This window comes from Diabrotica undecimpunctata, chromosome 1 (genome assembly GCF_040954645.1).
Source record: "Diabrotica undecimpunctata isolate CICGRU chromosome 1, icDiaUnde3, whole genome shotgun sequence".
NCBI classification, from domain to species: Eukaryota; Metazoa; Arthropoda; class Insecta; order Coleoptera; family Chrysomelidae; genus Diabrotica; species Diabrotica undecimpunctata.
The window spans coordinates 108,817,324-108,831,788 of record NC_092803.1 but is presented as its reverse complement, the minus strand read 5'-3'; the positions used below and the strand labels follow the sequence as shown (position 1 = coordinate 108,831,788).

Sequence of the window (14,465 nt, the reverse complement as noted above, 5' to 3'; positions counted from 1 at the left end):
TTAAAAAGAGTTTACCATAACAATACATACTTAGGACGGATTAAAAAAAACTCAAAAAATGCGTTGGTAACAATTGGCATCGCGACGTGGACAAAACGAGTACCATATTTACAGGTTTTGATAAATTTCTTAAACTACACAAAAGAAATTTGTTGTTTATTTTATTTGTCATTTTCATTTTATTTTTAGTTTGGAAATATTAAGTCAACTTCTCGCAATAGATGATGTTACAGTCGACGCAAAGAATAATTTGGAAGAAACACCACTTTTACTTGCTACACAGAATGGAAATATTGGAGCAGTAAGAATGCTAATTAACAAAGGAGCTGATGTTAATTGTCGGAACCGTGTCGGTTTAAGTCCTCTTCACATATCTGTGGAAAATCCGGAATTGATGGAAATTTTAATTTTGAACGGAGCAACTGTGGACCTTCCTGATTTTGACTATGAGCAAACTCCGTTGCATCTGGCTGTAGAAAAGGAATGTCTAGAAACTGTACGTAAGCTTTTAAGTTATGACGCTGATGTTAATTTCCAAGATATTGACGGAGAAAGTCCCCTTCATAAGTCAGTAAAATGTACAAGACTAGCAGAATTATTGGTTTTAAAAGGAGCAGACATAAATCTTCCTGATTTCTATAATAGGAATACTCCTCTACATATTGCTGCAGAAAAAGAATGTGTAGAAACTGTTTGTATGCTTTTGTACTATGGCGCCGATGCAAATATAAACAATAGATTTAACTTCACGCCGTTCATGAAAGCGATTTTCAGTAGAAACATTGAAATTCAAGAGGTACTATTGAATTATGTCTATGATTTTAATACAAAATCTACATATAATAGAAGTACTTTAGAACTTGCTATAATGAAATACAGTCCTTTTGTACAAAATATTATTAATGGAGGGGCTAAAATTGATATTAATGTTCTTAAGGCATGCATAAATTATCCCAATGTACAAAATTTTCGAGTTGTGTGGAATAACTTGAATAGTTTAACTTTAGAAAAACAATCCGATCAGTTCTTCTTTCTAGAACTGTTAACTTGCATGGAAGAAGGACTTTTTAAGTATATGGACATAATACTTGAGTATTCAAACAGTTCGGCTTTGGAAGTGTTAGTACAAGATCAATTTGGATTAGATTTTCCAATCCTTATTCAGCAATATCAAGATATTTGGTCTGACGATAAATTTACCAAATTAACTTGCTTATTTTTACAACATGGTATGCAACTGACAACTACTGCAATATCATTTATTTGCAAATATGGATCACATGAGTTGGTTACCATCTTATTTTTTATGGAATACATTGAAAGCTGGACTAATAACCACTGTGTGTATTCGAAATTATTGTTTGACATAAATTCAGAAGTAACAGATTTGAAAGAAATCTGGAATCATAATAATGGTTTTGTTGAATGCTTACCTAAGGATTTAACTAAATATAATAATTTCTGGGTGGTGTATTCCGGTGATGTAGAATCTTCTACAGCTGATATCAAAAACTTGTTTGGTTTCCAAAAAGAAGGTTCCATTTATCTTAAATTACCAATCATACCTTCACTTCTTCAGTTAGCTCGTGACGAAACTCGAAGATACATTCGCAATAAACTGAAAATTACTACTACGTGTCAGTATTATACATATGTAAAATCAATGGATATTTCTTCGGTGTATAAAGATATTTTAATGTACCAACAACATATTTATAATACAGCAATAAAGTTTTAAAAGCAGCGAAAGAAATTAACGTAGTTTAAATTAACTTAAAAAATTAAATACTGCAGTCACCCTTTTTTGTTTATTACTAAGAAAGGTTTGAAGGTTTAACTTCAACAAATTTAATTTATTTCTCATTAATCAATACGGAATATATCATGGATACTCTACCGCTGCAAATGGCCCATTTTTAGTCAGAAAAATTTTAAGGCATCTACGATTCGACGTGATTCGCCATGTCTTTCGTATAGCAGACTTAATATTGTTCATTTACGTGTATTGGGATAAAAACAAATACTTTGTGAATCCATCTACTAAGTATATATGAATATAGCATTTTTATTACAACTTTTGTGACTAATAATATAACAAAACTAAATCAGGGTTTTTAATTTCTTTATTGTATTTTAGCTTTGACACATGATTGATAAACCCATCAATTATATACTAATAATGTAAATAGAGAAGTGTGTAGACATATTTTAAAATAAAGTATTATGGTTAAGTTTCTGTTTTTTTTTTAATATTACGCGGCGAAGAATAAAAATAAAAAAGTATTGTTTTATTTTATTATTTTCTACTGTCTGACAAACAGAATATTTTCTGTTTTCAGACAGTAGAAAATGCGTGCTCTATGTAAAGTGTAGGCTTGAGAGCTTGCATAAATATATATTCTCTCAGATAGCTATAATTTCTTTAAGCTCTGGGTACTTTATAGTTATACTTCAGCTGTTTTAAAAAGAGCAATTTCGGTCGGTGATTCGATTCTTATTTTTGAAAACCGCGTTTTGGTAATTCGCACAGCTAAATCAAAGGGTGAGTGGATTCTGTATACGGTGACTCTTATCCCTTGACTGGTACCATCAAAAATTAGTTTAACGAGTCACACGTCGGCTTTTGATGAGCCACGTCCAGATGCCCCGAAAACGACTACCACAGAGGTGCACCTTCAATAGACAGTCCGCCTATTGAAGGTGCGCGAGATAGCTGAGACAATAGGTATCTCAAGAGACCGCATGGATCATATTCTACATCAAGCTTTGTACACAAGAAAGCTATCTGCGCGATGGATACCGCAGTTAATCATTGCGGAAAACAAGCGCAACCGTGAGACAACTTCAGAGCAGTGTTTGACGCTGTTTAAGCGCAGTCCCAAGGAGTTTCTGCGTGGTTTCATGATTGTCGATGAAACATGGATTAACACAATAGAGACCAGTCGAAACAGTGGACTTCATCCGTACATTGACTATCTGGAGAAGGGCAAAAATGTCACAGGGCAAGAATAAAGTGCTCTCCCACCCTTGCAACAGGCTCACACCGTCGTCGCCGCCATGGCCTAATTGGTCGAATTGGGCTACGAACTGCTGCCCCATACGTATTTTTTATACCGGTTAAAAAAGTTGGAGCATTGCTCATTGCTGGATCAAATGTATCGAGCTAAACGGAGACTATGTTGACAAATAATTCACCACTTTCTTAAAATTTTCGTTTTTCTTTTGTAAGCTAAGTACTTATCGGACTGTCCTCGTATAATTTATGTCGCCTTTTACGTTATTTGCCCCAAAGCTTCATTATGTCATTTTAGTCCCGTGTTTAGCTAAGTTTTTCTTTAATTCTGCCACGAATATTCTTCTCAGTTGGTTTCGTTCTTATAAAATTTTTGTAGGTGTAGGGTAAAATCGGGTAATTCCGGTCAGGCGACAATATCGGTCAGCATACTATCTCATCTTCTACGATTTATATGACCTTACATAATCATCAAAATGTTATATGTACCCTCCGTACAGGAGCACCGATATGCATTCAGTTTCAATTAAACGTTAAAGCCGAGGTTTTTTTTTTACGCCCAATTGAATAATTTTTTTATCTTCATAAATAGCAGCTAAGTGCAGTTATACAGGGTGAGTCATGAGGAACTGTACATACTACTGTCACTTATGGAGTCCCCGATAGGGAATAACAAATGACCATTAGAAAGTGCCTGCCCCCATTGTTTAATAATATACAGAGTGAGTTGTGAATTTTAACTGAAATTTCTATTTGTCATAACTTTTGAACGGTAAGTTCGATCTGCCTCATATTTTGGTCAAACGTTACACTACTACCATCTAATCAACTGATTCATTCAAACTAAAAAAAAAAATCGGGTCCGGATTTTTAAATAATTTAGTTCCACATATTTATTTTTTTCCACATACTATTACTTAATTTTTAATTAAAAAAATTAAATTTGATTATAAATTAAAAGTTTACCAAAGTGAATCATCGATGTAAAAAAATGTAACTTTACTTGCAAAAATTAAATTTTTTTGAAAATCTATTTAATTTATAAGTATTAATATTATCACAGCTTTTGCTTTATATTTTAAATAATACAACACTTTTGCCAGTTTCCAGAATTTGTGAGGGTACAAATTTTAAATACCCTAAAACTTCGTCCTGTATAATATTTGTTTAGTAATTCATCGTTAGGGTCGTTTATTTTATCGTTATGGAAAAATAAAATTAACATTATTTAAAATAACCTGCAGTCAATCTGTGGTTCAGTTTGCTAAACTTCTAATTCATAGTCAAATTTGATTTTTTTAATTAAAAATTAAGGAATCGTGTGGGGGGAAATAAATATGCCATTGGATTTGTCTAATTTGTAAAATTTTTCTAAGATTTTCAAAAATCGTATACGGAGTGAATTTTTTTCTAAATTATTAAAATCAGTTCCGGTTTGTTTAGTTAAGTTAAAAGTTTGTTCAAAAAATTTAATTTTGCAAGAAAAGTTACATTTTATTTAGAGTATTTCTTGAGATGTATTACATTAACAAAAATGAAAACACTTTAAATTATAAAACGGACACTGGACAGTTAAGTAACATATATTGTAATATGTTGAACAAAATTTAATAATTGAACATATAAATATTCAAAATAGCCAACATTCACCTTAATAACAACTAACCTTAATAATAATTCATCAAAGAAATATCATTCTTCTAACGTTTCTTTTATTGGTATTTTTATTTTTACATTTGAAGTAATTTTAATTTTTTATCGTATTGCTGTAACGAACGTGCTTAAGACAATTTAATCTTGACATTCAATATTTCAAATACTTTAATGTCAGTTTTTATTTGTGAAATATTTTAATTTCTGTGAGTGTTTTTAAATGCATTTGTACGCCATTTTTTGTAATGTTCAAATTGTTTTACAGTTTACTCCTGATGAAGCTATCAAATAAAATATTGAGTATCTTCGAAGAAAGAAAGATTTTTATTAGAGACCACTTTACCCGATAATTCCAACGTATTTATAAATTATTTTTTGGTCGAAATAATCACTATATATATATATATATATATATATATATATATATATATATATATATATATATATATACAGGGTGGTCCTTAAGTAATTGTACAAAAAGAAATAGTAGATTATACACTTTAAAATATTACGATTTAAGCCAAATTGCTTTAATAAAACGTTGATATTAAGAAAGATACAGGGTGTTAAAGTGCAAATTTAAAATTTTATTTTTCGCTATAGCTTTCACGTTTGTAAACATTTATGTATAAAAATTTACAGCTGGGTACTTTTAAATATGATAAATTATAATTTGATGTACACTTTAATGTAACTGATAGAGGGCGCCACATATGCCATATATGTGGTATAAATTTGCACTTAAGGGAAAGTAGCCTAATTTCGGATACCATTTACAATTAGTGTCATATTTTTCACCTAATAACACATTTTAAACTTTTATCTACTCAAGAGTACTTGCAGAGTAATATAGAAACTAATTTTATTATCATAGACAATTTATTGAAAATCTTTTTTACAAAAAATATTGTTCAATAAAATTAGTGCTTTTGTATGTCAAAAATTTTAGGGCTCCTAATTTCGGATACCCTATCCGAAATTAAGACACCATTTTGTTCATCATAAGAATAGTTACACATCTTGACAAAAGTCGCAAATATAGGTTTTCTTCTTATCAGCATTGGCGCACATCTCATGACACCACTTGAAGCACTTTATACACCTTATCCACTTCTCACCGTGTGTATCTTCGGAATATAAACTGTCACAAAACATACATTCTGTGTCTCCATCTTCATCGTCTACATCCATATCAGAATCATCATCCAAAATAAGGTCATCACCAGGATGTGAAGTGTCACTACTACTCGATTCAATTTTTTTCTTTTGCTTTTTTTGGCGTGGAGTTTTTTTTCTGTTGACTTGATTTAATTCGTTGCTTATTTTTGGTTTCTTTTCTTTCAAAGACTTTTTTCTTTCTTGTTCGGCTACACTTCGTTCAAGTTCATCTTTATAAGGTGTACTAGTTATTATCCAACTAGAACCTTTTCGAGGATTTTTTTGTTTGTTTGTTTGTGAGGTATAACTGCAAGAAGGCAGTGGACTAATATCCTCAGCTCTTATCATAGTTGCCGTAGTTTCAGTTGCATTTCCATTGGATGATTTATTTGTTAAGTTATGTTTTGGAGGTGTTCTTTCGATAATGCTTTGTGGTTCTGGTCTTGACTGACCTCTTGTTGGTAATACTTCCCCATGATTTTGATTTATGGGTGGTGGTGTTCTTTCTCTTTGTCTCTCCATTATAAAATCGTGATCAGAAAAGTTATTTTTATTAAAAGGATATATTCCAGATTTGCGAAAACCATTCGCGGAAATTTCTGCAGTAGCACTTTTCAAATATGCCGGGCACATAAGCTTACAAATTTGATACGAGTTTATGGTGCGTCCAGGATTTTGCCTTAACCACATATCAATTTGTTGCGAATAATATGTTTTAAATGGTGACATAAAAGACAAATCTAGAGGTTGTAGTTTGTGTGAACTGTGCGGCGGGATACACAAAATTGTAACGAAATTTGCACGTCCTGCTTCTATCACATCTATATTTCTTGTGTGGCTGTAGTGACCATCAAGAATAAGCAGCACTGGGTCTTCACGGGATGGTTTCACGTGAGCTACGAAATGCTGTAGCCATTGGGAAAAAATGTGCTGCTGAATCCAACCTGATGGATGGCAAGCTGCAATAGAGCCAGGCGGCGATCCATCTAATAATTCCACTTTCATGTTCTTTCTTGGAAACACGAATAATGGAGGGACAAACCCACCAGCAGCATTCATACAAAATACAACAGTAACTAATGCGCCTCTTTCAGTCGCGGTAACAGATCCAACCTGTTTTTTTCCTTTTAATGTTATAACACGAGTATTCTTGGACTGAACCGTTGTTATGCCGCTTTCATCAACGTTATAAACTCTTGCGGGGTTGAAGTTAACTTTTTCCATTGACGTTTCTAAAAGATCATAGAATCTGCTGACATTTTCTGGGGTAAATCCCTTAATTCGGGCTTTCGAGATTCCTTGTGGTTTTCTAAGGGACAAAACTGCGTTTCGCCTCATAAATCCCCTTAACCATTTTTTACCGGCAGATTCGGCATGGGCAAATGGATGACGAAGACCATTTCGTAAAGCTATTTGATATGCAAGTCTCTTGATATCAGCGGTCCCAATTCCGTAAAATCGCCGGTCCATTTCTAGGCAATACGAGACTAAATCTGCTTCCATTTCTGCAGAAAGTACTGGTCTTCTTCCAATTTTAACAGCAACCAACTGCTCCGGAGTTTTATTTTCTTGCTTAACATAATCTTCCAGAGTTGATTTCGGAACAGCAAATAACTTCGAGGCTTTAAGATACCCCATTTCCTTTCCCCTGACGGCACGGATAGCACGTATCATTCGGTCTGGATCCCATTGTTTATGTTTTTTACTTGTTTTTGGCATTTTCTTCTGAAAAGAAACAAAAGTTTTTATGCTAACATGATCATCAATTTAAGGTTCCTAATTTCGGATATCCGAAATTATGGGACTTGTACTATCCGAAATTAGGAATTTTTTATTTTTAAGGTTAGGGCTCTCTAATTTATATGTGATTAAAATCTGCTTTAAATTAGTAGCAAAATCAAATAAAACAGGTTTCTAGCTTACCCCTGCCAAAAGATCAAACTTCAAACAGGAATAAAAACACGAAAAAATAGGCTTTGAAATACGACCGAAAAAAAACTGCACAATAACGTTTGGTGGTTTCGGCACTGCCATCTAACGGGGAGCAGCTCTACTACCTAAACAATTTAAGATAATGTTCTCTGTGGTATTCAGCGTGACATACGTATAGGTTTCTGTTCGCAAATAAAGAAACTTTTTTAGATACACCGCTATCCGAAATTAAGACACTATCCGAAATTAGGCTACTTTCCTCTACCTTTTTGGCTCTTTAAGTTACCTCTATTTGGGATAAAAAATATTAAAGATACATTATTTTGACAAAAAAAAGTTATACCTGTTAATAACTTCAAAACTCAACAATTTTCGAGATAATCGCATTTTACCAATCAGCTGCATACTTCTGATTTAAGGCAATTACTCCAGGCAACGAAGAAAACAGACAAAAACATTAATACTTCTGAATTTTGGTATAAAATACCTTTAACTAAAGTTAATAGTTAACGAAATATCAAATAAAATAAATATATCAGCAGGATAATTAATAATAAGATTTGACAAAAAACAGAATGATAGGATTTTACATCAAACATTTTACTTTCTATGTTAAATTAAAGTCATAATCAAAACATTTTGTTTACAAACCAAATTAAGAAATTGTTTAAACTAAACAACATAACTTTTTGTCAAAGTAAGTTTTCGATATGTCCACCATTTTCTTTAATTCATTTGTCAATATATTCCATAAAAGATCGTCTCATATTAAATAGTATCATTGGTTCTAAAGAAACTGCTGCAGTATTTATTTCTTCCCATAGTTGGTTGCGAATGTTTATGGGATTCTTATAAACACGTTGTTTTAATGCGCCACATATACCAAAATTAAGCGGATTAAATTCTGGGCTACTTGGTGGCTATAATGTATAATGGATGAATATATTCCTTTGGATACATATCCAAATCTTATGGTATATTATGGAACTACATTTTATTTGTCGCAGAGGTTAAATAATGTATTAAACTGTGATGTATCTCGTTCATTGGTTACTTATATACACACAAAATAACCTATCGATGACATTACTTATTTATATGATTACGTTACAGCTTACGAGTAACTATAATTACATCTCAAACAAATGGACTATTATGATTTACTAATGAACTAATATTATGCTGAACAAAATTGCCCGTGTTTACTATATTTATAACAATATCGGTTATTAGGCCAACGATGATGATTTTGTAAAAATGCTGAGTTTTTAAGGTTAGATTTGTAGCAAAAGTATTTGAAAAAAGACACATATGTGCTGTTTAATACCTGTGCTCTAGTTTCTATTTGTCCTAATAAAAATGGGTAAACAATTTACGTAATGAATAATAAGTATTCTTTTCGGATTTTTTATGAATTAAATAATTATATCAATATCTCACCACATTGCCAAGGAATATGACTACCACGACCAATCCAATTGCTTTCTTTCTAGAATGTGGTGGTGTACCATCTTGCATAAATCACATATTTTGGGTTTTCAGCATTTTACAATAGAGAAAAAGTAATACAACGCCATTATAGAAACTTAAGGAGAGATAGAAAAGGGAAATTGTAAACATGATGACGGCCAACGTCTGAATACGGACACGACACCTAAAGAAGAAGATGAAGAATCTTTTCTCCAATAAGACATTTAGCACCCATAAGAAAGCAGTGATGTCACATTATCATCTTTGAGTTGTTTTAATAAGAACAAGCTATGAATTATGCTTATCTACAGGTATTCAGTGCATTACCTCACAAATATCAAACTAAGAATTATTATGCAGCTGACTTATAAAATGCGATTATTTCGTAAACGGTTGAATTTTCAGATTACTAACAAGTATACCTTTTCTTTGTAAAAATAATGTATCTTTAATATTTTTTAACACAAATAGAGCTAACTTTAAGAGCAAAAAAGTTAAGCGCAAATTTATGCCGCACATATGGCGTATGTGGCACCCTCTAGTAGTTACATTAAAGTATGTATAAAATTCTAATTTATCCTACTCAAAAGCATCCAACTGTAAATTTTTGTCCAAAAATATTTACAAACGTAAAAGTTATAGCAAAAAATAAAATTTTAAATTTCCACTTTAACACCCTGTATCTTTCTTAATATCAACATTTTATTAAAGCAAGTTGGCTTAAATCGTAATATTTTAAAGTGCAGAATCTACGGTTTCTGTTTGTAGTACAATTACTTAAGGACCATCCTGTATAATATATATATATATATATATATATATATATATATATATATATATATATATATATATATATATATATATATATATATACAGTGGAACCTCGATTATCCGTCTCTCTATTAACCGTCACCTCTGTTAACCGTCAGGGTCCATACATAAGTTATATTGACTATTGAGCATTGCGATAAGCCAAAAGAAATTCGTTGAAATGTACACGTGCAGTTATGCCAGCACCGCATTTTTTTATGTTAATAGTTTTTGTTCTTATTCAGGGCTCTGGATTTTAATTTAAATAGGTAATGATAAATGATACCGTGCTTTTAGAGTTTCATTTTTAGAATCGCAAGCCGAAAATAAAAACTTACAGCACAATAATTATTACAGTCAATATCTGTATGTCACCATAATTCAGTTTGATTCAAATTCGAACAGTGATTGTGTCACTTAGTCGTTTGATCAATTAAGTTTTGAAAACTGGAGCCTTCCACATCTGGAGCGTCAAAACGAAAACGTTTGTTTTGTCAAGTGAAACAAAAATAGAAATTATTGCAGAACTAAAGAAAGGTGTTTCTGCTGTCGCATTGAGCAAAAGTATGATATTCCGAGAACAACAATCAATGATTTAAAGAAAAATGCTGAATTGAAAAGTATGCTTCGCAAATGGAATCGTTGGATGGCCGGGTGAAATATCGTAAGACAATGAAAAAGGCCACAAATGAATCACTCGATACAGCTCTGTATTTGTGGTTCGTTCAAAAAAGAAGCGAAGGTGTTCCTTTGTCTAGATCAATTGTTGCCGAAAAAGCGTTGTTTTTCAACATGAAATTGAATGGCGATCCTTCATTCAAATGAAGCAGCGGTTGGTTGGAAAAGTTCAAAAATCGCCACGGTATACGGGAACTGAAAATCGAAGGTGACAAATTGATCGCAGCTCAGAAGTATTGAAGTCGTTGACAAATTAAAAAGAAAGTTTCAAGTTATAATCGATGAATATGGTTTGACACGCGATCAAGTGTTCAATGCGGATGAAACTGGTTTAAACTACAAAGAATTGACGACGAAAACACTCGTTGCACTGTCTGAAAAATATGCACCCGGATTTAAAACGCAAAAGCAACGAGTCACAGCAATGATGTGTTTAAATGTAAGTGGTAACCATCGCCTTCCTTTATTATTGATTGGTACAGCAAAAAGAACACGTTGTTTCAAGGGCATAGATATGAACGCACTTTCCGTTAACTACTACGCACAACATAATGCATGGATGTCCCAGAAAATACTCGCTAACTGGTTCAAAAAGGTATGTACTGCAAACCAAAATTTGTTTATCTATTTTTCTAACGTATTGTTTTTTAGGTTTTTTTACCGGATGTTCGACAATCCTTGCAAGCAAAAAATTTGCCACCAAAGGCGATTCTCATTTTGGACAATGCACCTGCCCATCCTGAAGCCGGTATGCTGAGAAGTGAGGAAGGGAATATCACGTGCTCTTTTCTGCCTGTGAATACAACATCATTGATACAGCCAATGGATTAATCGGTCATTGAAACATTCAAAAGAAGATACAGAAAAAAATGTATTCAAAACCTAGTTATGGAAGAGGAATATTCTTTGCCAGAATACTGGAAAGCATACAATTCAAAACACGCAATCGACAATGCTGTGGATGCTTGGGGTGATGTTTCGGAAGTAACTTATGTGACAGCAACAAATGAAGTTATGGCTGAATCAACTGTTTTGTTTTCGTTGCCTAAAGATGACATAAACGAATGGTTAATTTGTGATGAGGACGCAAACGGCTATCGATTGCTGACAGATAATGAAATCGTTGAAATGGCAACAAAGGCGGACGAAACTGATTCAGAAGCTGACACATACTTTGAAGGTGGCGATGTTGATGATGCTATTGCAACTGACAAAGATTTGCCGTTGCAAAATGTGAAGTAACAATAAAACAAACAAAGATTTCGGAATATTTTAAATCAAATTGCTTAGACTGTACTAACATAAATCCCTCTTATATTGTCAAATAAAACATAAAAATAAAATTTGAGAGTTATACTAGAAATTTTTATTTTTTTTAATGTTCTGTTAACCGTCTTTTCGATTATCCGTCATACCCTTGGTCCGGTACCCTGACGGATAATCGAGGTTCCACTGTATATATATATATATATATATATATATATATATATATATATATATATATATATATATATATATATAATATATATATATATATATATATATATTGTTATGATGTGTTTTTTGTTTGAATGATGAGCAATGAGTATTTTTAATAATATAATATATAGGGTTTTTATCGCGGTTCTCAAAGAATTAGCTTGTAAGTACTTTTTTAAATTATCTTTATTATAACTATTATGAAACACACATATATATCTAACCTAGTCAATGTAAATTTAAAATAAACTATCTTTAAACTGATATTCTTATAAAACTAATTAAATTCTATAGACAATCTAAAATTTAAACAAACTATCTTCAAAATTGAAATTGTTATGACACTAACTAAATTATATTAACAAAATTTTGTACCTTTCTTTCACTGAATGCCTAAATGAACTATTTTCCACTAAGTATATAGATTCTAATCACCACTGAATGTCTTCGTACTTCAGTTATCCTTGTTTTTTGTGAAATTACTTTTTTCAATTATCAGCTTCTACCAATTTAAGATATATTTTTCTTCACCAGCATCTATACACCACCAACCAAACCAGCAAACAGCATTTATATTTATTCTTCTTTTCAATATACCAATATCCAATTATTATAAGTTGATTTATACTAATCTCCAACCATAATATAATTTAATTTCTTCCAATATACCTTTTTTTATCTTCAATAATTATTTGTGTATAATTATAAATGTGCATTAAATTATATGCATAATTTTTAATCTTCATTTAACTCACTATATTAAACTATTGGACTATTTGTACTTGATTCACTGACTCTAACTAACTTTCATAATAAACTGCTTGACTTCTGACTAAAAAACTTAAAAACTTCCAAAACTCTTCTGACTGCACTATCTAAAACTTTTCTGACTAAAAACTTTCAAAAACTGCCATCTTGAATCCAAATCACGGGTATTTATATGTTTTTGGATTTCTAGAACCATCTCGTAAGATATCATGTTCTATTCAGTTCTATTTAATACATGTCTGAATTTTCTGGAACAAACCATTTCGCAAACATGGCCATCTCCGGAGATCCAGAGAATTCCATTCTTTTCTATTAATAATTTTGTTTACATTTAGGCTTTTCAGATCAGAATAAACATTCAAATTAGTAACTAACACTCTAATTTAATAAAATACACATTTCAAACAATATAATATTATAACCCCACTTAATATTCCCAATTATGATTAATTTCTATCTGTCAATCACTTCGAGAGTATTTTTGGTTGCCTATGCACATGGCTCACTTATATATATTTACAATATTAAAATACAACTTTTTACAATTATTATATGCTAATTTATTAAAAATGCCCTCACATAAATATATTTTATTAAATTCTCTAGTATTTAACTTACATACTATATATATATATATACAAATGGTAAAGATGTGAATTTATTTTCGTAATATAGAACTATTAATATCTACTATGTAATAATTCTTTTGTTTTAGTTTGACAATTTTAAACTACCTGGTCCGCCATGAAACTATTAGAATAAATACCAGGAATTTTATGGGACAAACGCCACTTTTTATAGCTGCAAAACATGGTTTCATTGAAGCTTGCAGTATTTTAGTGAAACATGGCGCCAATGTGAATCTTCCTGATAACGAGGATGTGACACCATTACATCGAGCTGTATCGGCTCCAGAAGTGGCACATTTATTACTTAGTCATGGCGCAAATGTTAATGCCATTGGTAAGAAATATTTCTTTTAGTAAATGTTTTCTGACATTCAATCTGAAGAGTTTGAATTCATCTAGTAAACTATTGTGGAAATAGCAAAATTAATTTGTTTTTGATAAAATTAAATCTGGGCCTAATGTAAACGCCACACTCATGGAGTTAATTAGCATAAAATGAATGCTATTCCAATACAGCCCCAAAAGAATATGTTACGGACATTATCATCATTTCATTGCCTTTGACCTGATCCATATGATACCATTATAGGCTCAATTAACATCGTAAGAAGATGCAATATTCTGTGCTTATGCTAAAGTAAGGTATATATGAGATAAAAGCGAAATATTATAGAGAAGACATGTTAGGGTCGATTTAGGATCATTAATTTTAACATGAGAACGGAATATGTGCAAAATACATTTTTTTTGCATATCTGGCATATTTTGCATAAATTTCATATTTTTACAATATTTTCTGAATTTGTCGACCTTTTCTCGAAATTTTTCATTCAAATTCTCCGAGTAATAAAACCACGTGTTTCTTTGAATCATTT

The 14,465-nt window shown here is 31.6% G+C and overlaps 2 protein-coding genes across 2 annotated transcripts in view; one reads left to right on the top strand and one right to left on the bottom strand.

Annotated features, from left to right (window-relative positions):
- Positions 1-14,465, top strand: part of LOC140434290 (uncharacterized) — a 42,765-nt gene that overhangs the window by 12,741 nt on the left and 15,559 nt on the right. Inside the window, exons 3-6 of the mRNA XM_072522445.1 lie at positions 190-1,735; positions 11,366-11,474; positions 11,601-11,952; positions 13,677-13,924. Of these exons, the coding sequence (XP_072378546.1) occupies positions 190-1,735; positions 11,366-11,474; positions 11,601-11,952; positions 13,677-13,924 (2,255 nt within the window). The remainder of the gene's footprint in view (positions 1-189; positions 1,736-11,365; positions 11,475-11,600; positions 11,953-13,676; positions 13,925-14,465) is intronic.
- LOC140452160 (uncharacterized) lies at positions 5,424-8,012 on the bottom strand. The gene is made up of 2 exons (XM_072546257.1): positions 7,748-8,012; positions 5,424-7,549 (listed from the first exon to the last, which is right to left on the bottom strand). The coding sequence occupies exons 1-2, from the start codon at positions 7,856-7,858 to the stop codon at positions 5,678-5,680; spliced, it is 1,983 nt and encodes a 660-aa protein (XP_072402358.1). The 5' UTR covers positions 7,859-8,012; the 3' UTR covers positions 5,424-5,677.